This window comes from Berghia stephanieae, chromosome 2 (assembly GCF_034508935.2).
Source record: "Berghia stephanieae isolate SIO BIC M18660-M18661 chromosome 2, UCSD_Bste_1.3, whole genome shotgun sequence".
NCBI lineage: Eukaryota > Metazoa > Mollusca > Gastropoda > Nudibranchia > Aeolidiidae > Berghia > Berghia stephanieae.
In genome coordinates this window covers 62,445,576-62,470,724 of record NC_088361.1, presented here as the reverse complement: position 1 = coordinate 62,470,724, position 25,149 = coordinate 62,445,576, and the positions used below count along the sequence as shown (strand labels likewise).

The window sequence follows — 25,149 nt, the reverse complement described above, 5'->3', positions numbered from 1 at the left end:
TCTCACAAACCGGGATGCCAGATGGCCAGAGTTCTTCGAAGCCAATTTAGACTGCAAAAGTGACCAAATAGAACCTCATGTGGCCAAACACTTCAAACACTTTGACCTCCTTAAAAGATATCGATTTTGATTTTTTTATCGACTAACCTAGGAAAAGACTTGTTTTATTTTTAAAAAAGAAAATTTTAATTAATAATAATATATACGCGATTCTCCGTGTGTCAATTTTGATCATACGCGTGGCCATCTGGCAGCACTACTCACACACCAACTATGACTTAACGGCTTGACACTTCTTCCTAGTAGAATAGCAGTATTCTACTCGTTGCCTTTCCGTTTCATGCTGCAACTTGTAGATATGTGTGAAATTTGACCGTTTTTGTGTGGGAAATACTACCTTCGTAGTAAATAGCAGTATCTGAACTGTAGCCATTACTTTAAAGACAGTATTGTCGGGAGAACGGTCGTCTTACTCTTGAGCCGGTCAGTTAAGGAATTTCTTTGATAACGTAAAAGTGACATCACTTCCCCACCCGATGGGGAAACGGCTGGGGGAAAGACGAGAAAGGAATGCCTTTGATTGTCACCGACATCTGCATATCATTAAAGCCTGACGACAGGGGTACTGTTATATAGGACAAAAACGAACGGCCCCGTAGGATTGAGTAAGAGGGCGGGGATCTGTCCTGTATATTATGAAGTCCTAGCTACGGTCCCACCAGGATCAAAATGTGTAACTGTGGGGGGAGGGGGGGGGGGGGGGGGGGGGCGTCCACATCTCCCAACATTCCTCTAACCATCTTTTCCCCTCGTTTGAGCCATTCATCGTGGAAGACCAAAGAGACGTGCTTATCTAGTTATAGTATGGATGATGATATTTAGTTCTTCATTCATTTAATTTTTTTTTTTTTCATTATTATAATATATTTGTAGTCCCCAGTCACAAAGAGGATAGTAGGTCTAATCAAATACTGACCAACCACCCATTGGCTTGTTTATTGACGTCACTTCCTCCTTGCGATCCATCGGTTGTTGTATTCACTGTCAACTTCCGGACAGGTAAAAATTTCTACTTTTTTTTACCTGAGTTTACCGACGAAGTATCGCACAACAAATTTTTGATGATGAGAAAAATATTATGCGTCTTCTTTTAATGTAAGTGTAAACACACAAATTTTCAAAGGAAAGAAACAGGCGTATAATTACAGTGACTTTGATACAGATTCGAAGCATAAACTAAATATTTGGATTGATTTAAAAGAGGAATGACCAGTGAAATTGTTGAAGATGATGTCTGACTGAACTGAAACTGAATGCGATTGTTGACTGACCGTTGACAAAGTTCTGAAAGCTAATCCGAGCAAAAAGAGAGACCTTCCTCACAGTACAGTCCTCGAGAAAAAGAAGATGCCCCAAAAATTCTAGTAACTCTATAGAGCGGTTTTGAGATTAGGTCCATCCGGAGTTTTTTGTTTTGTTTTGGTTGGGAGAGAATGCCTGTTTTGAGAAATTGTATGACACTGGAGGGTCTTGACGAATTGTGTATTCTGGGTTCTATTATTTTAATTTGTTAATTTTAAATAACGAAGTGGCAATTTGGACTCGAATGTAGTCTCCCATAGCTCCACTGTGGGTGTGCAAACAAAGTCTAAAGTTACAAATTGGGGCCAACACTGCGGACAGAGGGTGGAACCGATATAGTAGAAGAAATAGAAGAAGAGTTCAAAAGAAATTCTGTTTTGCCCATATTACGAATCACACTGACTCAGCTCATACTCGTACCCCTACTTCGTATTGTAGGATTGGTGACTGTCTCACACTATCACTATCACAATATGTTTTTTTTTGTCCTGATTTTATTTGGACATTGTGTTATGCTGGTAGAAAAGCTTTTCCTTTAGACCACAGTTACTTTGACTGGCTTTTGTTCCTTTTGAAGAGTTTTAACTTTTCTTTTTAATCTTTAATTGGACTTCTAATTACAGTCCACTCCGGATAATCGTAACACCTTGGGATCAGCAAAAATGTTGCGATTAGCCGAAGTTGAGTTTTCAATCCACTATCGCAACATTTTACACAAATATAGTAAACTCAATCCAGTTGTTGTAAACATTGTTCTTAGTCCACCACAGACAGAGCAATATGATTGAAATAAAAATGATATGGCAGTCCTGTATTTATTTTTTTCAAGCAAATGCAGCTTTAATGCAAGTCGACATCTTATTCGGATTTAATTCACTTTCACTCTTTTGTTCTCAGCATGTGTAAGAGTCAAAGAGATTAGCAGTGGTGAGAGACAATAAATCTCACCAAACTCGTTGGTCACAATGTACAGTACAGTTGTCAACCCGAAAACAAAGGATATCACCCAGCCTCTCATTACAACTGTCATTGTCTACCTGTTGTAAAAACTATGCCCAGCCCCTTCCCCCTCGTCTCCTATTTAATGGCCACAGATGACATCACTAACCTATACTGCAAAGCCCAGACCTATTTTGTCAAAAATAGAGTGGTGACACGCTAATGTAGCATTAAATCCTACTCACTCTTGATTTTTCAACCTGTCACGATTTCTTCCATAATGAAATTTAATCATGATGTTTTGTTTGATTGATTTCTTGAATTTAGCACTTATTGAGGCCGAAAGGTTGTTGCGATTAACCGAAGTTTGTTGCAATTAACCAGTGACTTTTATATAGAATTAATTCTGTTTCTTGGGAAATGTTGCGATTGACCGAAAGTTGTGATTATCCAGAGTGGACTAATTGAATTAATTGATCTTTTGATTTTCTCTTTCTCACCAAATTAAGCATTAAGCGAGTTTATAGTTACTATAAATGTTATTTTCATTTGCAACAATTTTATGTTATTATTAATAATTAAAATGAAACCAATTCAAAACAAAACAGAGAAAAACAATTAAAACAAAAACCATACTGCCCCGGGAGACTATTCAGAGTGCTCCTAATATATGTTGATTGCATATGTGCATTGGAATTGAGTCTCAATAGCCATGGGAGAATATACAGACTCGAGTCTGAATAGCCGCAGCTTTAAATAATTCTACTGATATCTGCCACTGTCTTTTGTGACACACACACAGAAGCGCAAGCCAAACTCAAGCTCAAATAAAATGACAATAACCGAAAAAAAACCCAAAAAAGACAAACAAACAAAAACTGTTTTTTAAAAGGAATGGGTTGCACATTCAGTTGACAGAGATTTTCACTTTGACCCATCTTGACTCTGAGGTTTAGTCTCTCTACTCAGTCAGAAATCATAAATGGTTTCTTTTAACTGAGAAAATATTTGAAAGCAGATGTGAGCTGAAGAAAATTTGTTGGCCTGATCATGGGGGACCTTGATCGATCCCGGTGGAATTAAGATTTGTTTCCGACCCCCCCCCCCCCCCCCCCCCATGTTCACCTGGCAGTGATTGAGCAGCTGGATTTGTTGTTAGATCTGGAGGAAAGTACTTTTTGATAGACTAGCATCCTAACCAAAGGATAGCAAGCAATTGCTATACTGTCCGTTTAAACTTATAGAAACCGGGATAAACTCAGCTTATGACTCTGAATGACCACTTTTTGGGGGTCCCAATAGATCAATTGGTCGAGCACTCTCTTCACACGCAAAGGGACTTGGACCAGATCGAAATTGGTACATTATGAACAAGACAGGATATCTCTCTATGATCATATTGGGCAGTTAACAAAACTTTTACTTCTATTGTGACTTTGTTATTTAACAAGTTTATCTATAAATGATGACCGGCAATCATTGTGTACCCATGTCAGTATATATATAAACCCAGGTGCCGTAGACTATTTTATAGAAATTTTCCGACAGTTACTGTTGCTGTTCCTCTTCTTCCTTCCCCTCCTCAATTATTGCTAACACCACCAGCATCACTACTACATGTAGTGTAATATCTGTGTGGCTTTGTGGTCTTATGGTTACACACTCGGCTTCTGACCTGTGGGTCTGGTTTGAGTCCTGTTGTTGGTTGCGCAATGTTCGGTCCTTGGAAAAAGCTTTTTACTCACATTCTCACTATATTCAGGTGTTGGAAAAGAAAAAACAAAAAATTACTGGGGCTTCAAAACCCTTGTATCTCATCCTACTTGTTCAGTGTTGCAGTCTGTATTTGACATCTGTAAAGTGTTTTGAGCACACTTCAGTGGATGTTGCAATATTGATAAAAGCTCACATTTTTTACTACTCCCATTTCAACTCTTACTACCACTTCACTACTTCTATTATGGATGCCTTAGCTGTATTATCACAAATGCTATTTGACCCATGAAGCTGAAGTTTATCCAGTTTTTTATAGTGTGGAACAGACAATAGCAGTTGTTTGCTACCCTTTAGATAGGATGCTAGTCTATTGCAAAGTTCTTTCGACTAAGTCTGACAGACTGAGCTGCCCAATCTCTGCTGTGTTAACATGGGGGTCGATTTCACCCAGGATTGATCTTCGTCTCTTTTTATGTAAAACAACTGGTATACCAACTGAGCTATTACTAGTTGAACGTGTTCATTACAAATCTCACAGGATCTACCAAAAATTTGGATTGAGGATGGGAATTTGGGGTAACCCAAAATGATGGCATTATTAACATTAAAGATCAATTGTTGCCCTCTGCAAATTTATACTTGATTGGGACCAGAATTGGCTGCATTGCAGTGTTTCTTCGAATGCTTTTTTGTATTTATTTTTCTTTTTTGTTGCTTTGTTTAGTTTTCAACAGGATTGAAAAGAAAAAAATTTATTATTGTTTGAAATAATGATTATATGCCATCAGATATTAAAGACAATCTTATTGGAATGCATCGTGCCATTTTCCAGGGCAATTTTAAGTGTTTAGAAGGGACAAATTTGCAATTTTATTTATTTATATTTATTATTTTCAGAGTTCTTTGTCATGATATGTCGTGACAGAAAAATAAAAGGCAACCTAGCTCAAGATGTCAAAAGGAGGAGGACGTTTGTCCCGTCTCTTTCCTAAACTCTTCCGGAGTGATAAGGACAAAACAACGGATAGGGAATTGAAGGGCCCTGTATGTATGGTTTTGTTTTTGGATGACACAGAGCAAAGGGTGTCATTCAAGGTAAGTAAAACCCTTTTCAGTGTATCTTGGATACGACAAGCTATACTGAGATCAGTTTTACATTTTATTCAAATTTTTATTAAATGCACAATGTAATGTGATTGTTATGAATTAATATTCACATTGTTTTTTAAAACCTCAAACAAAGTTTAATGGGTCTTTTTTGTTGTTTTGTTTTGTTTTTTATTTTGTTTTGTTTTTATTAAAAATACAGTTAAGTTTTTGTAAAAATAAACCCCCCCCTCGGGAAATTGGTATTTTTATTTTTCATGTTGAGTCTTGATCTTCTTGATCTCTTCTATATTGATACTTAAACTGCAGATACACCTATTAACCATAAACTTCCAGGCTTATTCCAGGAATTAATTTATTACATAGATTTTCACAATAAAATATGGAAGCTCACTTTATGTCCAAAGAGTTTAAAATACTTTTTACATAGCGGCCCTCCGTCCTGTTTAACTCAGGATGGTCCCGATTTGGCAATCTGGAGGAAAAGAGATTTTTAAAATTGGATTATTTATATATTTTATTGAAATTATCCTTGCATGTCCCAGGATGATGATTTTTTTTGACCAGTGACTTAAAACAAGCCAGATAAATAGAAAGTATTTGATGTAAGCTCTAATGTTTGGTGATCTCATTCTAGATTATTTTTAAAAATAGTCCAAACATGCATGTCAGGGTGTCTCTGTGAAAAGTTGGCCGCTATTATCGTACCAAGAATTTTAATTATTTTATTTTCTCAAGCTCTTTAGATTTTTTAACTGTTCTGATCCGATTTCATTATTTTCTCTTGGGATTAGCTTTGAAACTTGCCCGAACTCATCAGATGATGCACAAAGAGAATTAATCTCTTTGTCATCATAATTCTTTGTCAAGACCTTTAATGTTTCAATGTTAGTAATAAATAAGTTATGACTAATTCCGATAGTAATTATTTAATTGTTAACTGAAAAGAAAAACTTAAGTTTAAACAGTAATACAGTAATACGGCAACAATTTGTGGCAATATTCTTTCCCATATATCTTTGTTCAGCCTCTTTCTCCTCCTTTTCTCTCTTCATTTTAAAGCTTTGGAACAAACATGAGAGAACTAAATCAATACCCAATTTCAAATTCAGTGGTTGAATATACAATTTAGTTTCCTCTAAAGATTGATTGTTGCAAACGGTAAAATTAATCGTGATTGATCATGAAGCATTCAACTTTAAGGAGAGGAAAATATACTACCTTTGATAAAAAGTAACAAAATTATTAAAATTTCCATAAAATTTATTTCCAGCTGAAGATCTCGCAAAACTCTTAGAGTGATAAAAAGATTGGCAGTGGAGAAGTAGTTGCTTGTAAGATGACTGGTATTAAGATGCAGTGATATTGTGTTACCATTATTGTAGTCATCAGATTGGAGCAGGAGTTGTATTAAAAATGACTTAAAGTAATCATGATGAGTGATAACTCAAACCTCTTCCTTCCAATGGCATAAACATTGCTTTTTAATGAAATATGGTGACTTTTAATACATCTCCAATATAAGCTCCTTTCTCAAAGGTACATCACTTGTCTGTTTTTGGATGAATCTCACATAACAGATATGTAAAAACTGAATTGATATTATCTTGTGTTCAGATACCCTTTGGGAAAGACACTTAGCGTAGTTCATTCAATGTAGTATTTTATTTCCAAAATTTCAGAACTTCATGAAAACTATCTTTCTCAACGAAGATACAAGATTTTCACCTCCTTTTGTTATATAAGCCATCATTGAAAATGCAAATATTTATTTATTTTGGGAACATATCAACTTTGAAAATTGGATTCTTGAAATAAATAATTTGAAACCTGCCCCCCCCCCCCCCAAATATTTGGATACAGAATACAGCCCTGTTCAATGTTATCTGTTATGATGCAAATTATCTATGGCTTTTATTTTTCTTTTCTACGTATTATTTGTATAAATCATTACTTCTCACACCTGAAATTTTACTTCAGGAGGGATAGAAGACTTCATTTCAGTTATGTTTTCTTCTTTATTATTATCTTTTTTTTTTTTTCAGACCAATTGGAAGGGTCAAGTGTTGTTTGATCAAGTCTGTGATCAAGTTAATATCTTTGAGAAAGATTACTTCGGATTACGATTTGTTGATGGCACTGGACAGACGGTATGTTGAATGCTATAATGATAATCATTTTATATTTATGAAAATAAATAAGTGGTCAAAGTTCACCAATTATATTAAATGTCTGAATGAATTACTTTGTTGTTATCTTTATCAATTACTGAATGGATGCAGTGCATCTCAACCCGCAGAGATCCCAGCTTATAATCAAACTGGCACAGCTTATCCCCACATCAGTTATTGGGTTTTAAAAAAAATTTTCATGGCCTCCCTCCGCACCAGACAGTGATTGAGTAGCTGGGTCTAATATTTTATCTGGCAGATAATAATCTTGAGAGACCAGGGTTCTAATTTTAGGGTAGTTTTATTGCGTCGTAAACTCAGGCACTATGTTCTTTGTAATTCTGAAGAGACAACTTTGTAACTGATCTTTATATCTCACCAAATAGAAAAGTCCAGTATTCTGTCATATGCTGGAAATATTTTGTGTCCTCATTTATTTCTCAACAAAGCATTGCTACAGAAATTTACTTATCTTTTGTCATCAATTGCTTGTCAGCTTGAATTCAACAACAGGTTGGACCTGGGAGTCCGGAAATTATTTTTAGGTAGTGCAGGTTTAACCTGGCATTGGCATAATCATAAATGCTCAAATGCTCTACCAATTAACCAGTTGATGTTTTACCTATCAAAACACAGGATTTATGACACACCCTCAAGCCTGCTCGCAGAAACATTGCTGGTTGTTTGCGAACAATAGAATGAATGAAATTATCGTCAATCTATTCTATGTCATTGTTTTTAGACTGCCAATTAGGTGATTAGTTCTCACTAGATTATCTCAATCAGAATATAAACTTTTAAGGTTACACATAGTTCTATTTATGTGTTGATCGAGCAGTTTGAAAAGGTGAGTATTTTGCTTAAGTGCATACCACTAATATTGATACCTGCATATTTTGCTCAGTTTACCTATCACTTCCTTTGGTGTTTATTTAATGATGACTGTTCACTGTCAGAATCAGGTCAAGGGATATGATTCTGTTCCCTTCCTCTACAAATTTATTAATCAAAAATACTTGAAAGCGAATTCAATGTCTCCATCATTTTAAATAATAGGATGTAACTAACTTATATCAGTTTGTCCTATATTGTGATATTAAAGCTATTTTTTTTTCTTCTGCATGTGCATGTGTAACAAACTTGTCGAATGACTGATAGTAGATTTTTATTTTGGGACGTCAAAGAGAATATTGTATGAATAGAATCAAAATCTTGTATTGCTTTCTTTAAGTTCTTGACTTTTATATTTTGCACAGCATTGGGTAGACCATGGAAAATCACTTTCATCTCAGATAAAAAGTAAGTTGAATTGATATTGTATATATGTTACCCTTCGTCTCAAACCAGAGATATGTTGGGATGGCTTAGGTTATGAAAATTGAGTTTATAGCCAGAATTAAAATAAGACTTTTGTCAACATTTTTAGTTTTAGTATAAATAATGAAAAGATATTCTTAAAGAGCTTTAAAGTATAATGTCATATCTCGGATCATTTCAACTTTAAATTCACTTTTTCTCATCTTGTTCACATTGTCATTATACTGGCTTGAGGTGCTGGGTCACATATGTGACAATAGAAAAAAATATTTGATATTATTTTGATTGTGTATGCTATGGCAAAGACTAATATTTAAAAGAAGAAAAAAAAAAGTCTAAAACGTTTCTTTCATAAAAACATTGTTAGTAGGTCAAACGGGCATTTATGGATGTTGTTAAGAGTGCAAGCACAAAAGGTGACTTTTATTATGAAATAGAGATTAGCTACTATGCGGCCTCTCAAGGGGAAAATAATAGTGTTGTGGAGCACATTGAGCATGATGAAACTTTTGTAAAAAGCTATATGAATATTCATATTTGTGAACTGTCGCCTCATTTTGGTATCATTTATTATTCAAGTTTTGTCATATTTTGAGGGTATTTATTTCCAAAAATACATAGAGCAAACATTGAATTATTCTGTTTGTTATTACCTCATTAAAAGATTGCAATGAAATATTTTGTTTCATTTTGTGTTTATTTCAAACCTTTCTTATTTTATAGTTGTAGAAGGGCAATATATTCATAAATTAAATCAGTTAAGAAAAATGTATATTTGATTTCATGATCTCGCTGAGATATAACTATAAACTGTCCCTGTGAATTTTTATTTCTTATTTATTTTTTTCCGGCTTTAGGTTGCTCAACACCACACAAATTTTACTTTTGTGTCAAATTCTATGCTGCTGATCCTTGTAAACTCAAAGAAGAGATCACCAGGTAATGTCATAATTTATGCATGTAGAAATTAGCAGTGCATCATCAAGCAAATTATACGTTATTATACATTTCCTTTTATTACAGTAAATACAATATTAGTTCCGCAATTGCCTTTAGATGAACTGAGATATGGTATAATAAAAATAAACATTTTCTATAGGGAACAATGATCACTTGATAGATACACATCATTTTATACCAACATCAATTAAATTCATTTTCCTTATCAAAGTATAATTATAAGACATAGTACTCACACAGAAAGTGCGTCTGTAAACACCATTCTTTTGAAAAAGAAAAAAAAGCATGTTATGTTGTGTTATAAGTCTTGCATTTAAAATATGAAAACTGTCATTTTAAAGAATTATGATATTTCTTTTTCAGATATTTGTTTTTCCTTCAAGTAAAAAGAGACATCCTGCAGGGAAGATTACCGGTCACTTTTGAAGAGGCAGCTGAATTGTGTGCCTATGCTGTGCAATGTATGTGATCTTTCTTTCTTTTCTTCTCTTTTCTTTTCTTTCTTTTCTTTTCTTTTCTTTTCTTTTCTTTTCTTTTCTTTTCTTTTCTTTTCTTTATTTTCTTTTGTTTTATTTTATTTCCTTTTTTTGTTGTTGTTGTTGGTCTTTTTCCTTTTTAATTTTTTATTATTATTGATGTCATGTGTTTTTAGTGTCCTTTATACATCGCAATTTGATTCTATTGACAGCTGAGCTTGGAGACTTTGATCCAAGAATAAATACTCCAGGATATGTGTCTGAATTCAGCTTTGTTCCAAACCAGACTGAGGAATTGGAAAATCGCATTGCTGCAATGCACAGGCGTTGTGTGTAAGTTTGTTAGCTTTTGAATTAATGTGTATCTCTTAATTATGAAATAAAAACATATCCGTGCACATTTATGGAACTGCGTATTGGGAGACTCAGTAAATAACGTTATCTAGAAATGATTTGAATAAGTATGCCAACTAATTTTTTGCACTATTATGTTCAATCTTTTTAAATAAATGAAAGAAAAACTAATTGTATGTACTATAACTATAGCCTGTTTACCATCGTGTTCATTTCCATTTCAGTGGTGCTACTCCATTGATGGCTGAGCATAGATTTCTAGAGAAATCCAAATGGTTAGAGATGTATGGAGTAGATTTACATCCTGTTCAGGTAAATGATTGAATGAAATCTTACCATATTTCCATTGACTGTACTGTATTCATTAATTGTAGGATTTATTTTTGGTTAACAACTGTTGTGTTTGGAGGAATTCCTATTAACGCCGGGGAACGTTGGCCACCCCTGGGTGAGTGGATTCTTCATCAGTCCACAACCTTGCTATCTGTTCTATTCCCCTTTATCATTTTTTTTTTTTTTGGCTTTGCGTCTGAGTTCTGGAATGAGACCGTTTGTTTTCTGTCATGAACATTGTGCTCAGGGAAACATCAAAGGGATTATTTGGGAGAGATAATTATTGTCCTTAAAAATCATCTTCCATTAATTTTTTTTTCTGCCATTATTAACTCCTCGATTTGTTTCTTGATATAACTTTTTAAGAAAAAAATATTGATTTAATATTTAAATTATGATTGATTTATAATAACTATAGAAGAAAAAAAATTATTCATCAACGAATCATAATGAAAAATATATCATCCTATCTGTTGTTTCATTGTGTTGCTCATTTAGAGAATCTCTTATAACAGTCAATACAAAGTGGAAAAAAATTGACACAATAATATATGCTCGACTTCATTTTTAACACTAGCATGTCTTATAAACATCAAAATGATTGTATTATTAATGTGTTCCGTGTTTCAGGGAGAGAGCAATGTTGAATACTTCCTGGGGTTGACGCCAACTGGAATAGTTGTATATAAACACAAAACAAAAGTTGCAAGTTATTTCTGGTAGGTACTTACCATTTCGATAGCTTTAGTTTATTTATTTTTTTAAAAACTTCAGTTTAATTCATTTATCATTTGATTGATTTGCACTTTGCACGGGCAATAAGTAGAGAGATAGAAACTGAAGATTAAGAACAACAGATGTATTTTTTTTTCCTGTTAAATTTTGAAGACTGCTGCAGTGTTGACAAGAGGGTTTTTAATGATAACTACAATATTGTTTTTACAAACTTTTTTTTTTGACATCATTGTTAAATAAATGTGTGTGGGCATGTCATGTGTGTCTACATGTGTATGTGTGGCATTTTGGATGAAAAAGGAGATAGGTACTTAAATATATGTGAGGAAAAGGTAAAGAATGAGAAGGTATGTTTGAATTCATTTGTTATTTTTATTTTTCAGGCCCAGAGTTACCAAAGCATCCCACAAATCAAAAATATTTATGATAAAGGTGAAAGATAAAAATGTAAGTATGCATGTCATTCTGACGAGCCAAAGTACATGTAACACAAATCACCATTTGGTGAATGATCTGCCAGCTCTTCACCCCACCCACTCTTTTTTTTTTTTTCGTGACAATGTGAATTTTCACTCTTTGCTTTTAGCTTTCATTGTCTGGTTTACTATGATTATTGGTCTATTTGGGTTAGCTGTTTCCAGCATTTGGATATAGCCATTTATTTCATTTCAACTGGTTGTTGGTTCAAATCTCGAAAATGGATTTTTTAAACCAAACTTTCAACAATTTGATAATTAGATTGGTTGAGCACTCACTGGCATCTGTTCGAGACCTGCTTAAAGGCTTTTTTCTGGCCCCTTTGTGATCAGTTTTGATTAGGTGGCCGGGTCCAAGTTAGATCTGACCGTACTTTGTGATGGTCCAGTTTACACGCCAGAAACTGGGATAAATCTACCAACCCCATTGGCCTTTTATTTTATTTTTTTTTTCAAAGCCCTATCAAGAACAATCCACACCTGCTCACTGAAATGGCACTGCACTAAAGCAGATGAGTTGTAGAAACGATAGTGACGTTAGTGTTCATATTTTGTTTCAACTTAAATTTTATTTATTTGTTTGTTTTTCTATTCAAGTCGCTCAACTACAACTATTTAGTTGGTAATTCCTTTTGAGCAAACTCCCTAAAAAATGTTAGTCTTGTTCTAAAATATTAATGTCTATATAAGGAATCAAAATTGCATTGATTCAACAGTCGTCAGACTTTCTTGCTAAAACACTAGAATTACTGGAATGTATCAAACTAGGCTTGATAGGTAAACAAGATTACAGTCAAAGGTTAATTATAATCCAAATTTGTTTTTATTGTGTGGTCATATGTAGAAAACTAGAGGGGAACAACGTAACGATTTTGTTTAGAATACTACAGGAAAGCAGGCCAGAATATGAAAATAGTGTTATATGTATAAGATGTTTATAAAAAATATTGTGAAGCACAGAGGACTAAAACGATAAAAATAGGCAAAAGACTGGAAATATCATACACTTGCTCATTGTTATGATTAATTTTAGTGTTCAAGTGCTGAAGCCTGCATCTCAGTGTGCATACTTGCTTCTTAAATAAAACAGCTTGACAATCATAAAAATTAGTCTGATATGAGGTTGTGCCGAAAGGTTGTTTTTGTGAAATTCGTCACAAAATTACTCCAATATTAAGTTATTTTGAAAAACGCAGGAGTTTCTGTGGGTTAAATCATAAAAGAATATGCCAGGAACTGACGATCTAGCAACATAATTATGGTAGTTATAGCTTTTTAAAAGTATAAAAAAAAAGTGTGTACAAAGTTGATAATCTGTCCACACTTTTTTTTAACCTTTGAGAAGCTCTTTATGCTATTGTATTTGAGGTAGACCATCAGTTTTGGTTTATTTTATATTATTCAACTGATAGAAACTAATGAAAATGATTTTTTAAAACCAAATAACAATGTTGGAGTGTTTTTGTGGCGAATGTCACAAAAACGTCAGTTTTGGCACAACTTTATATGAAGATTAGCTGTTAAATATATTTTTAAAAATCATGGGTTTGTTGTCTGCATTCAACTTTGAAGTTTTATATGGAGTTTCAAACTGCATAGCTTGAGTACAAAATGACTGTTTCTATGGTTTCATTGCATGTGTTGTGTAAATTGATGGATACATGTTGTTATATGATATCCCATTTCATGCAGGTCTGTTTGCTTAATTTGTTACAGTTCTTTTCATTTGCTTTTGTATTTGTATCACAGTTTTAAAAGCCATATGATAATTTTCAGGAATCTCTACTTGTATGCACTTAATTGAAATAGGCTTCTAAAACATATTTTTACTGAAGTTCACTTCAAAACTTTTTGCTTTTCTTTTCATTTTTATTTTTCATGTTTTTTTCTCTCTCTCTTTTTTTTTTAAAAAAAACTTTTCTTGTTGAAAATTTCACTTTGGTGGCTTTTTTTGTGGTGTAAATTGGAAGCTGTAAAAATAATTTTTTCAGTTCATAAGTGACAGGGAGACCATATTAATTAATTGATTAAAAAAAAAAAGTCAATAACAATCAAGGTTTATTATTATTATTATTATTATTATTATTATTATTATTATTATTATCATTATTTATTATTATTATTATTATTATTATTAAAAAATTAAATTTATTTCTTTATTTTAATTATTTTAATTTTTATTACCATTATCTGTATATATTTTCAGTGACTTTAGTTTACCTCGATGTATTCATATTTGCAGGTCTGATATCCGAACCCACTTATGGGCCTAGTTTAACATTGTTGTAATGGATAATATTTTGCGTCATTTTTTGAGATTTCCATTACAACAATGCGTCCATAAGGAATTGGGTTATCAGACTTGCAAATAAGTGCATGTTGGTATACCTTAATCACTCTCTAATCCAGTTGACATAAAAATGGCAGTTTTCCCATCTTGAGAATGTATTGTCTGTGGCATGAAGCAAATGAGTAACAAATGTTTCTTTCCCTCAATCAGAACAAACATAAAAAGCATGCTTTTTCTCATCTTCTGTCATGCCCACTTAAACTTTGTTAAATAAATCAGCTGTTTGAACTTCAATCTTTGTCTAAATTTCATTAGAAAACATTTGTGCTAACAGCTGCATTATTTTTGCTATTTTTGATGACTTTTTATCCCTTAAAAAATCATTTAATTTTCCGTCTCTGTAATGCTATTGCTGTCGTTACCTGGTTCAGAATGATGAACATGTCTATGCATTTGAGCTCTCATCCAAGTCTGCATGTAAACACTTGTGGAAATGCTGCGTGGAACACCATACATTTTTCAGGTAAAGCAGTCAGTTTGCATGGCTTAAAGAAGAGACCAAAAATAAAAAAATAAAAAAAAGAATTTAACTATTATTAGATTCGTCATCCTTTAAAACTTTGAAATTTAGCTGCGGTAGAAATTAGTTTAATAATTTTATTATAAAGCTTACTTTCAGATCATAACACGAATATTTTATATTTCAAATCTTAGTGCCATGTCAAGCATACATAATACTAATACCACAATATTTTATAGTGAATTATTTATAAAATCAAATCTATGAAAATATGGTAAAGGAATGGTGCTTTTGCTATTTCTTTATAGCGGTTAATTACAAAATTATTCAGTTTAGAAAAAGTGAAACATGTTCATTTGTTAAGTTTATAGTAATTTTCTATATAGTGCTTATTTTAGCTATATTTCATAGTTTTTTGGTCCCTCTCTATAGCCTTCTAATTCATTGACGTATAACCCTTAATTATATAAAGAATACACATAATCGAAATCCATGCCTATACTTTTATATTTCCGTGCATATCATTTCCACCATGTACTTGTTGTAGAAATTGAAGTGCAAGCTGCCGATTTGGGACAGTGTTGTGTCTTGCTGCGAAAATGATCTGATTTTAATGCATCAAAATAAAAACTTTTGATTATTGAGCATTCACATATTTTTTTCTGAAAGAAGGAATGTCATGGTAATTTTTTTTTTGGAGGCGGGGGGGGGGGGGGGGGGGGGGTCCGATCCAACATTAATCCAAGTTTCGGACTGGTTATAATAATGATTAAAGTATAAAACGTATTACGCATTTACAAGATGAGGACTTTTTTAAAATGGGTCTCTTTAATCAATCTCCATAGTATATAGCACAGTCTTTGTTGAAATATTTGAACAAAATCGACCTGCACCTTAAAAATATTTCTTGTAGCATTTTTCACACTTTGATAATTTACCCCTATCCCCATCTCTCTTTTATGAAAACCAATTAGATGGAACATCCTTTTTTCATTTGACCTTTGCCTTGGCAATTTACGATTTAGTAATCTGCCAGATGTAAAATATTTAGCTAGCCCACGCTGGTTGAGACTGGATTGTTAATTTTACTCACCATAATTTAAGCATACTATATGCTACAATACTAGTGTCTGATAACATTGCAAAAATGATCTTTAACTATTAAAGAGACAAACTTGAAAATTTTCATTAGTGACAATTCTCTTCAGGCATTTTAATTAATCTTGCGTCAATCATCCCGTTTTTTCAGTGGCTTTCACAATTAACCAATGTCCCCAATTGCCGGCTTGCATTGTATTTTATGTTTATTATCAGGTTTTATATTTAACTTTGTATCTATCTGTGAATATTTCTCTTTGCTGTGATGGTTGGTATATATAAATATCAATATGGTTGAAACTGAGGCTTATATTATTGACTTTGTGTAAAGCTTTATCACTGAATTGTTTATAATGCAACAACTTACTTCATTATGATTGCTACTACACATAGAGCCAGGAAGAAGAGAGAACTGAAATAGTTGAGTATATCATCGTTTGCTGTAAGCGTTATCATCTGTCTCAACAGTCCTCACACTCTTGGCATTCAATTTTTTTTTAAACCTTTCCCTTTTTGTGGGTTTCAGTGCACTGTTTAATAAAGATTGATGATGTTTATACTTCTGTGATAAGTTATGAATGGGCGCATAGGTTGGATTAAATTGGTTTTTACATTTTATTTCCTTTTCTTTTCATTGAATCCAATAAATCATTTTTTTTAAAATTGATAAATAAAATGCAATAACTTTTTCAAAAATTATTTTGTTGCAGGAATTAATTGACCTCGGTAGTCTAAAAGTAACCCTTACCTTTATTGGTTTCACTTATCAAAATTGTCTTAGAAAGAAATGAAGTACTTGTCTTTATAAAGATCATCGTTTATTTATTGTACTACATGTTCTGTTTGTTTAGTATTCTGTTTCTGACAAAAGTTATCTCTTAGAAAAAGTCTTAGTTCTCACAGTGGTATGAAATATTTTAAATAAATAGATTTTGCCCCTATTTTGATGTTATTTTGTCTAGAAAATGCAAATGCAAGGAAATTTATGTGAATATGGAAAAATTAAATTATGCTAAAAGTAGCTTTATCCATTCGAATTGTTTAAATCTCTTTTTATTTCTGCACCATTGAGGGATAAAAAACGATGCATTTAGAGTAACTGGACAAGTCTTGAATCTGAAAAGATATTTATGCCCTCCTACCTGCTGCCTGCTCCGCTCTTGAAGTTTTGTAATTTATTGGTTAATAAAATCATATTTTTTGTTTGTTTTAAAAGTGTTGTGATGGGAGTTGTTTTTGTTTTTTAAAATGTAAATGCAAATGACGTCCCAAGACGTTTATTCTTATGGTCTATTATTTTGTCAATTTTAAGATGTGATAAGTTACAGAAAAAGCATTTAGCAAATATCATAAATTGAAGTTTAGGAAAAATAATCTGAGATTTCTGAAAATGAAATAAAACTTACCATAGGTATGGTGTAATGCAAAGAAAATCGATAAAGGATTGCATTTTCTTATACTGAGTAAAAAAAACTGTTAGCCAATTTATCTCCCATTCGACCCACGTTATTTAAAAAAAAAAAAAAAAAAAAAAATTAATTGCTGCATCGAGTCATACAACTCTTCTGTTCCTATCAATTCCTCTCCTCATTATTAAACTACTCGCATTATGATAATACTCATAAATACACATTTTAATTTCACTGAATAAATTGACTTTGAAAGTAATGGAGATATCCTTGAAAAATTCAGTATTCATTTTGAAAAATGGATAAACTCATAAGGAAATGTCCATTATAGATTGAAGGATGATTGACCATCATGAGTTTTACCATCATCTTTCCTTCCTATCCACCTCATCCCATTTGCTTCTAAGGGTGTAGTGGCTTTGAAAAGTAAAGAATTGTAGCACTTGCACTGGTTAGTGATGTTAATCACATTTAATCATAAAAAAACCCTATTTATATGCAGCATTGTCCTTCCGTTATACAAGATTTCACCCTTTCATTCAATCATTCATTTACTCATCCATCCATTCACTCATTTCTTAGACTTTCTCAAGCTAAGGATAAAGAAACGAGACCAACCAAAGTTTTAAGATCTCTGTCCAATTCCTCCCATCGGTGAGACTTCTCTTCCATGATTTTCTTTTTCAAAAATGTCAATTTATTTATAGATCATAATTTACTAATAAACAAAACAGTTCATGATAAATATTTTTGTTGTTGTGGCAAATCAAGATGAAACGAAAAAGAAATATAATGTATTTAATGCATTGGACATTGTCTGGGTTTTATTTTCTGCTTTTTTTTAAAGCAGTCATTTGAAAAGCGAAATATTTTTTTGACTTTTGAAAGATCATCGCATTTTGATAGAATAGACAAATTATAACCAGCTAATTTGTCAATTTTCCAGAAATTAATAACCATGTAATCTAATTTAATTTTCAAATGAATAAATTGTCTTGTATATTTCCTCTTTTTAAAAAAGTAAACCATTTGGCAAAAGAAAGCTTTCAAGAATATAAATGGTTTAAAATTTTCAAGTTGATATTTTAAATTATGAATATTGTTCTTATACCTAGTTACCCGTTGAACTTTAATAGCAAAGGTTTTGACTTGATGACTCGCAATATTACAAAATGGATCAAATCAATTTAAATGTTTATTATAGATAAAATTATGTTGGTTGAATATCCCTTAATTCAGAATATTTAATTTTTTATTATTTTTTTTTTTTTGTCTTTTGTGGTGTTGCACAAAATGACTTGTGTTATTTGCAGTGATGAAATTCTCAACAGCATTTTTTGAAACAGTTATTTTCTATTATATTTACCAAAAGTTTATTATAAAGTGCTATATGTAGTTCATATATTTTGATTGGTAATGAGTATTTGATAAAATGTCAGATTATTTATTAATGAAAATCACGATTAAAATACTAAATATTTCAGCTTTACTGTTAGGTTATTATTACTTGACTAATTGATTTGGGAGATGGTGACAAATATATTGCTCTCAGCTCCTTTTTCCCCCATTTCTTTTCATTTATATTTTTAATCATTAGACGTCTGGCTGGTTGATATTTTTTGTGTTTTTAAAAAAATATAAACACACACATGTGTATATATATATATATATATATATATATATATATATATATATATATATATATATATATATATATATATATATAATTAAAGGTCTTTAATTAGTGGAGCATTCCTAAGATTCGTGCACATCATTATCTCACGATATATAATGTTTCAGATATTGTTTTTTTTTGGCCAATGCTATATTTCCCTCCTCTTTAAAATTTAAAAGAATTTAAACAGATTTGTTAAGTTTTTATGTTTCAAAGAGTCTCAAATAATATGGATATTTTGAGCTCTATGATGTATTGTACGATTATAACTATTTATTCTGATGATGTCACCAAGACATTTTAATAGTAGAAGTGGAGCTCATAGATAATTATTAAAGAACAGTATGTTTTCCTGTGACTTTGGTTTTTTTTCTTTTCTTTTTTTTTTCAGTGGTCGGTCGGAAAGGCAGGCTGCACTGGGAGAGCATATTGGACGACAGGAGCCAAGTGTTTATCGAGTAGCTAGTAGGAGACAACAGCGCCGTGTCAATTCGGAGTCGAGGCTTAATGGTAAGGATTTTAAAAGAAATAAGTAAAAATTTGATACTAGAAAGGCTAGGAAGCCTCATGTGATTATAAATAAATGTGCAGTATCCTTTTCTATTCAACAATTTTTTGACACTTTGGAGAGTAGTCCCTGCTTATTAAGGTATTAGACAAGCATCATTTTGACCCTGTCCACTTTTTTTTTTTTTTAAATCATATGACTTCAATTTTATTCAAACAGTTATCTTATTTTTTTTATCTTGGATTTTTTATGCCAGCTGTTCTTTTCATTTTGAGATGCATAATTAGGGCATTGGAGTCCTTTTACATTTATCATATTTTCTTTTGAATATTCAAGATTAAAAAAAAAAACAACTTAAGATCAGATATGATGTATAGATATTTGAGTATTTGGATGTGATGATTTGTTTTAAATGGCATCTTGATATAGTTTTGTATCTCTTCTTCAGCAGAGCAACTCTATGGCAACTCTGAAGGGGGTTTGATAACTTTAATGGGGCAACCACAACCTGTCAGGGCGTAAGTCCAAACAAAGTGTTTTCATTTTAGTTTTGTTTAAAGGTTTTTTTCCCTTCCTTTTTGTTTTTCTTTCTCTCTGGCATTTCATTAATATTTACCTTTATGTTTATAATTGTGACCTGTTGTATTAAAACAGTATTATGTCAGAATAAACCAGAAGCAACCCCCCCCCCCCCCCCCCCACAAAAAAATTGTGAGATTTTTGATGTTACTTTAAGATCCTATGTTTATAATCTTCAATGAAACTTTAAAAACGAACCCAAGTTTCAGCTTTTTAATCGTAAAGTCAATTTTTAGCATCGGTTTTTAAAACAGGACATAATACAAGTTTGAAGCAGTATGTCAATTTTTGTAGTAACGGGACAGTAGAAATATCTAGATAAAATAAATAACAACATTGTGATGGATTTCAAATACATTTTAATCAATATCCGAAACAAAGCACAATTTAATGCAAATGATTTTGAAAAGCTGAGTTTCAAATTTGTGAATCTGATAAAATTGAATTGTTTTGGGGGTTTGTTTTTTTGGTTGTTTTATTATTATTATTATTATTATTATTATTATTATTATTATTATTATTATTATTATTATTATTATTATTATTATTATTATTATTATTATTTTTATTATTTAAAGGACCAGTTATGAAGTCATAAATCAAGATCAAAGAGTTTGAGGACCAAATGTTTTCATGATTTTACTTAAATTTCAGTTAAATTTTGTAGCCCTAACAGATGTATGATTTGTTTTTTTCATTAAAGTCCAAGGCATCGATCTCTACCAGAACTACAGGGTAAAGAATCTCCCAGAAGTGTCAAGTCTGCTCCGTGGGAATCAAAATATGATTAGTAAGAGTTTATTTATTTTTTCTATGACTGTATGTTGACAAGTGAATTGATTATAATTACTGAACTATTGCTTATTGTTTTCAGATTTACAGTGGTAATGCGGGTGGTTGGATGGGAGCATCACCCTTGAATCATATACCTATGATGTTCGTATGGGTGTACGATCCGATAGTGATGTCGTTTCTTCTTCTCTTTACTAGCCTATCCTGCTTCTTTGGTTTGTGATTGTATTTTTGACAGGGGATATTTTTTTTTCTGTAAATCTTCTGCCTGTTTGTTCTTGGTTATTTATAATTTAGCTTATGATATCTTTAGGTTATGATTTTGATTTACATTTGTACTATTTTTGTTAGATTGCTTGTTTTTTTGTTTCAGCGGTCTCTCATATAACCTCAATTGTGTTGGAAGAGACCTAAAGCAACAAACAAACAAAAAAAATACAGTGGTAATCTGACTGTATTGGTCAATTTAATAAAATAAATTATATATTTCAAAATCTATTGTAACTATTCAAGACATATTTTCGTCTTACGAATTTTCTTCTTTACATGTTAGATTCTATGTTGGAGTGCTAAAACATTCGCCAATGAAATAATGGACTTCAGATTTGTTTGCCAATGGAGTCTATAAACATTTTTTTCACTGTGCAGTGTAGTAACGAGAAACGTTTTTTCTAGATTCTATCAGAGACTGATGTAAAATTCACAGTTTTGCTTTTTGTCAAATGTTATTGTCTTTGTCCAAAAAAAATAAAAATATTGACAATCTCTCAAAAAGGATGCATGTGGTGTACTTATATGTAACATGTCTATTTTCCCACCAGGAAAATGAATATTGTGAAACAGATACAGTGAGGTAATAAAGCAGTGGTGAGCTCAATATACGTAGTCCCTCAGAGCCATTGGACTCATGGAACCAGAGTTTATCCTGGTTTCTATAGCATGAAATGGACAGGAGCAATTGTTTGCTACCCTTTGGATAGAACACTAGTCTATCGCAAAGTACTTCCCACCAGTCTAACAGACCCAGCTACCCAATCACTGCTGGGTGGACAGGAGGGTCAGAGAAAAATCTAGACATAACGCAGATTTGATCTCGGTCCCTTTGTGTGTGAAGCAAAGGCTCTACCAACTTAGCTACTGAGTCCCCATGTTTGCTCAATATAATTGTGATAAACATTTATTTATTTAGATTAGAATTCCAGTGTTAAATACTGTTACGTCCCATCACAATGTTGAGGAACTCTAAAATCTTATTTAAAATTAAAGTAACATACCAAAAACCTGGCAGTTCTCTGATATCAACAAAGTATTTTTAACAGTGCTCATGTCATCTCAATGCTTTTATTAACAATTGACATTTCTGTGTATCCTCAACCAGTGGTTTGTACACATCCGGTCATGAATCACCAGGTGAACATGCACATCATTCACGCCGCTCCAGGGCTGTGTCAGGGAGTGACAGTGAAAGTGGCATCAGTCAAAGAAAAAAGTAAGCAGAACCCATTTATATATTGATGTTATTCTCCTCTGCCTCTACACTGACATTGCTCTTCATTTTATGATGTCAATAATAATGTGCCATCCTGCAATCATGTTTTATAGAATTCTCATCAGACACAATTTGCTCAAAACAGTAAGTAAAACATTTTTAAAAATCAAATACAGTGATATAAATTGAATCCTTCCTGACATATAAATTTTCCAAAGGTTTTTATTGTTAATTTTCCAGCCTTCTTACAAACTCTTCATTCAACTTTACATTCTGATTTGACAGTCAACATACTCATCCTTTTTCATGAAAGGTACCCGTAGATGCCCATCATCTTTGCTTTGCTCGAAGATTTAGGTGTGGGGAATCAACCAATTTATATTTGTTCAGAATATCAGTAGATTGTCAGCCAGAGTTCAAGGCTTGGCATTCTTCCGTGCTTGTTGTTTGGTGTTTTTTGGTCATGATGTATTAAGACATTCTTTTTGTTGGCCTTTTTTAGTGAACTTTATTTTTTTTAATGACCGATTTTTTTAAAATTAAGGGTATTAAAACGTTATTTACATACATTTTGCTCTCATTAACATTAATATATTGATGTTTTAAAAATGCTTATGTACCTTCATAAATTTTATTTGTATATTCAAAACATTTTGTTCAAATTTCTTTTTCAGGTATTTTCCTAGTCGTAAAGAGTCAGACAATGAGAGTGATGGTTCGGCATCAAGAAGAAGAAGGTCTCATTTTTTATTTCTTTTTAAATATATTATTTCACCATAAAAAGGAGATATGGTTTTTTTTTTTGAGATCTGATGCATCATAATTAATCCCTCTATCATTCTAAGATATTAGACTTGACAATACTGTATAATTTAACGTATTATTTTATGAATTGAATTATTGCATTTGTTAGGAGGTTATTGCCCGATGTTTTGTCCCTTTTTTTGTACTCATACATAGCAATTGGTAATCAAATAATAATGGTAATTATATTTATTTTGAGAAAAGGAGTTTTTAAATTTCTATATACTTCTTTGGAAACACATTCTGATAATTCATCATTTTTTAAATTTTTTAAAAATGGGAATCTCTTACAATAAGGAAATTAAAGCCATTTTAAAAATAAAAGTGAGAAAACAATTTCTAAACCATGATATATTAGTTTTTATGTTTCTATACACTAATTTTATTTGAGCTGGCATTATATGGATCACCTTTATTATATATATATATATATATATATATATATATATATATATATATATATATATATATATATACATGCTTATTGGGGTTTTATCTATTGTAGACGAGAAATGGACAGTGACAGTGGATCTGAGGTGTCTTTCACCAACTCGGGTCATGGGAAGAGGCATAATATAGGAACTCTCAAAGACCACAACAGAAACGATTTACCTATGTAAGTCAGGGAGCTGTAAGGTGCACCGCGCTTCTCTGATAATGTCATTTCTTATGGGTTTAAAACAAAATTAATTTAGGCATGCATTATTTTAAAATTTTATATGTTAAATCAGTATGTTTACACTTTAATGTACCTTTAATATAAAGTGAATAATTCATCTGCTTCTGTTACTTAGCAAATTGAGCATAATCTTCTGTTGAGACAAATTTTGTGATTTTTTCCCCCCTGTTTTTTCCCTCCTCTCTTTGATAGCCATTAGATCATCAATTATTTTGTAAGCTGGTCTTTTTAGAAATTTAAAAAAAAAGTTAAGGTAATGTTGAAGCAACAAGGCAGTTCCCATCGTTTATTTTAGACGTTTTATATCAGTACTATATTTGAAAGCTTATGTTTATGTCTCGACTGCTTTGCAAATATTTTTGATTAATTTTCTTTAATCACCTTAATAAACAATGTTTTTTGCCATGTTTAAATTCGAAACATTTCCATTATATATTTCAGATTATATCCATTCCATGACAAAGATAAACATAAAAATGGGTAAGTTATTTGAACTCTCAGAACTGTTTGAATATTCATTCAATATAACAATTAATGAGCTGTTAAAAACAACTTTGAATGTATGCAACTTTCCCTTAAATTTCTGGGATAGAAATATAAATTTATTGATCATATTTACAAGTCACTCAGATACATTATTGAATAGGCTGCATTTTCATAAAATAATTTTTTTTTTTTTTTTACAAAAACATTTTACATGTCATATAACAAAAAGGCCCACGGAACTGGAGTTTATCAATGTTTCTATGACATTAAAAGAACAAAAACAATTGTCTGTCACCCTCTAAATATGACGTTAGTCTACCACAAAGTACTTTTTGCCAGATCTACCAGTCCCACCTTTCCAATCACTGCTCTGAATGGGGTCTTTTGACCGCACTGCGGGCAGAGAGGTCACTAACTGTGTTTTCTATTTGCCCTTTATGTCAATCTCTGTTTGTTTTTTTTCCCCTGGATCTGGCCAAAGATCCTTATGTGGAAAGAAGACAGTCAAGTGTATAGTACACTTTTATCCTCCTTGTAAATCATCTCTCTGTTATGTAATATTATAGTTATTAGTTTTGAATATTTTTATACTTTGTAAACATTTGAATGTATCCTTTGCTTAGGCCTGGATGGGACCTTAAGGTATCGTCAACAAAGGTACATTGGTGGGTTGCTGATGGAATCTTCTATTCCCTATTAACCCTTTTGTCTTGCTTTTTCTTTGGTGCTTTTAACTTCATATCTACAACTTTTCTTTCTTCTTACTGGCTATGAAATGACCTGATAGTGTTGCAAGTGCCTTAAAATCCGTAAAAGCGAAAAAAAAAAACAAAAAAAAAAAAAACCATTGGATGGACGGAGAAGTCAGAAAAAT

General features: G+C 32.0%; 1 protein-coding gene across 12 annotated transcripts in view; it reads left to right on the top strand.

The window, feature by feature from the left end:
* Positions 1 to 937: 937 nt before the first annotated feature.
* Positions 938 to 25,149, top strand: part of LOC144965296 (band 4.1-like protein 4) — a 39,202-nt gene continuing 14,990 nt past the window's right edge. For 5 of the 12 annotated variants that reach the window (XM_078900505.1, XM_078900501.1, XM_078900499.1 and 2 more), the window contains exons 1-19: positions 1,032 to 1,155; positions 4,915 to 5,112; positions 7,170 to 7,274; positions 8,552 to 8,594; positions 9,470 to 9,551; positions 9,936 to 10,033; positions 10,261 to 10,381; positions 10,627 to 10,714; positions 11,366 to 11,454; positions 11,854 to 11,917; positions 14,668 to 14,759; positions 17,846 to 17,917; positions 19,330 to 19,448; positions 19,895 to 19,964; positions 20,729 to 20,815; positions 22,196 to 22,306; positions 22,981 to 23,043; positions 23,616 to 23,726; positions 24,231 to 24,269. In XM_078900505.1, coding sequence (XP_078756631.1) covers positions 4,969 to 5,112; positions 7,170 to 7,274; positions 8,552 to 8,594; positions 9,470 to 9,551; positions 9,936 to 10,033; positions 10,261 to 10,381; positions 10,627 to 10,714; positions 11,366 to 11,454; positions 11,854 to 11,917; positions 14,668 to 14,759; positions 17,846 to 17,917; positions 19,330 to 19,448; positions 19,895 to 19,964; positions 20,729 to 20,815; positions 22,196 to 22,306; positions 22,981 to 23,043; positions 23,616 to 23,726; positions 24,231 to 24,269 — 1,598 coding nt within the window. In that variant the 5' untranslated portion in view covers positions 1,032 to 1,155; positions 4,915 to 4,968. Of the gene's footprint in view, positions 1,156 to 4,914; positions 5,113 to 7,169; positions 7,275 to 8,551; positions 8,595 to 9,469; positions 9,552 to 9,935; positions 10,034 to 10,260; positions 10,382 to 10,626; positions 10,715 to 11,365; positions 11,455 to 11,853; positions 11,918 to 14,667; positions 14,760 to 17,845; positions 17,918 to 19,329; positions 19,449 to 19,894; positions 19,965 to 20,728; positions 20,816 to 22,195; positions 22,307 to 22,980; positions 23,044 to 23,615; positions 23,727 to 24,230; positions 24,270 to 25,149 lie in introns of all 12 variants that reach the window. The other 7 variants (XM_078900508.1, XM_078900506.1, XM_078900503.1 and 4 more) reach the window with 4 other exon arrangements.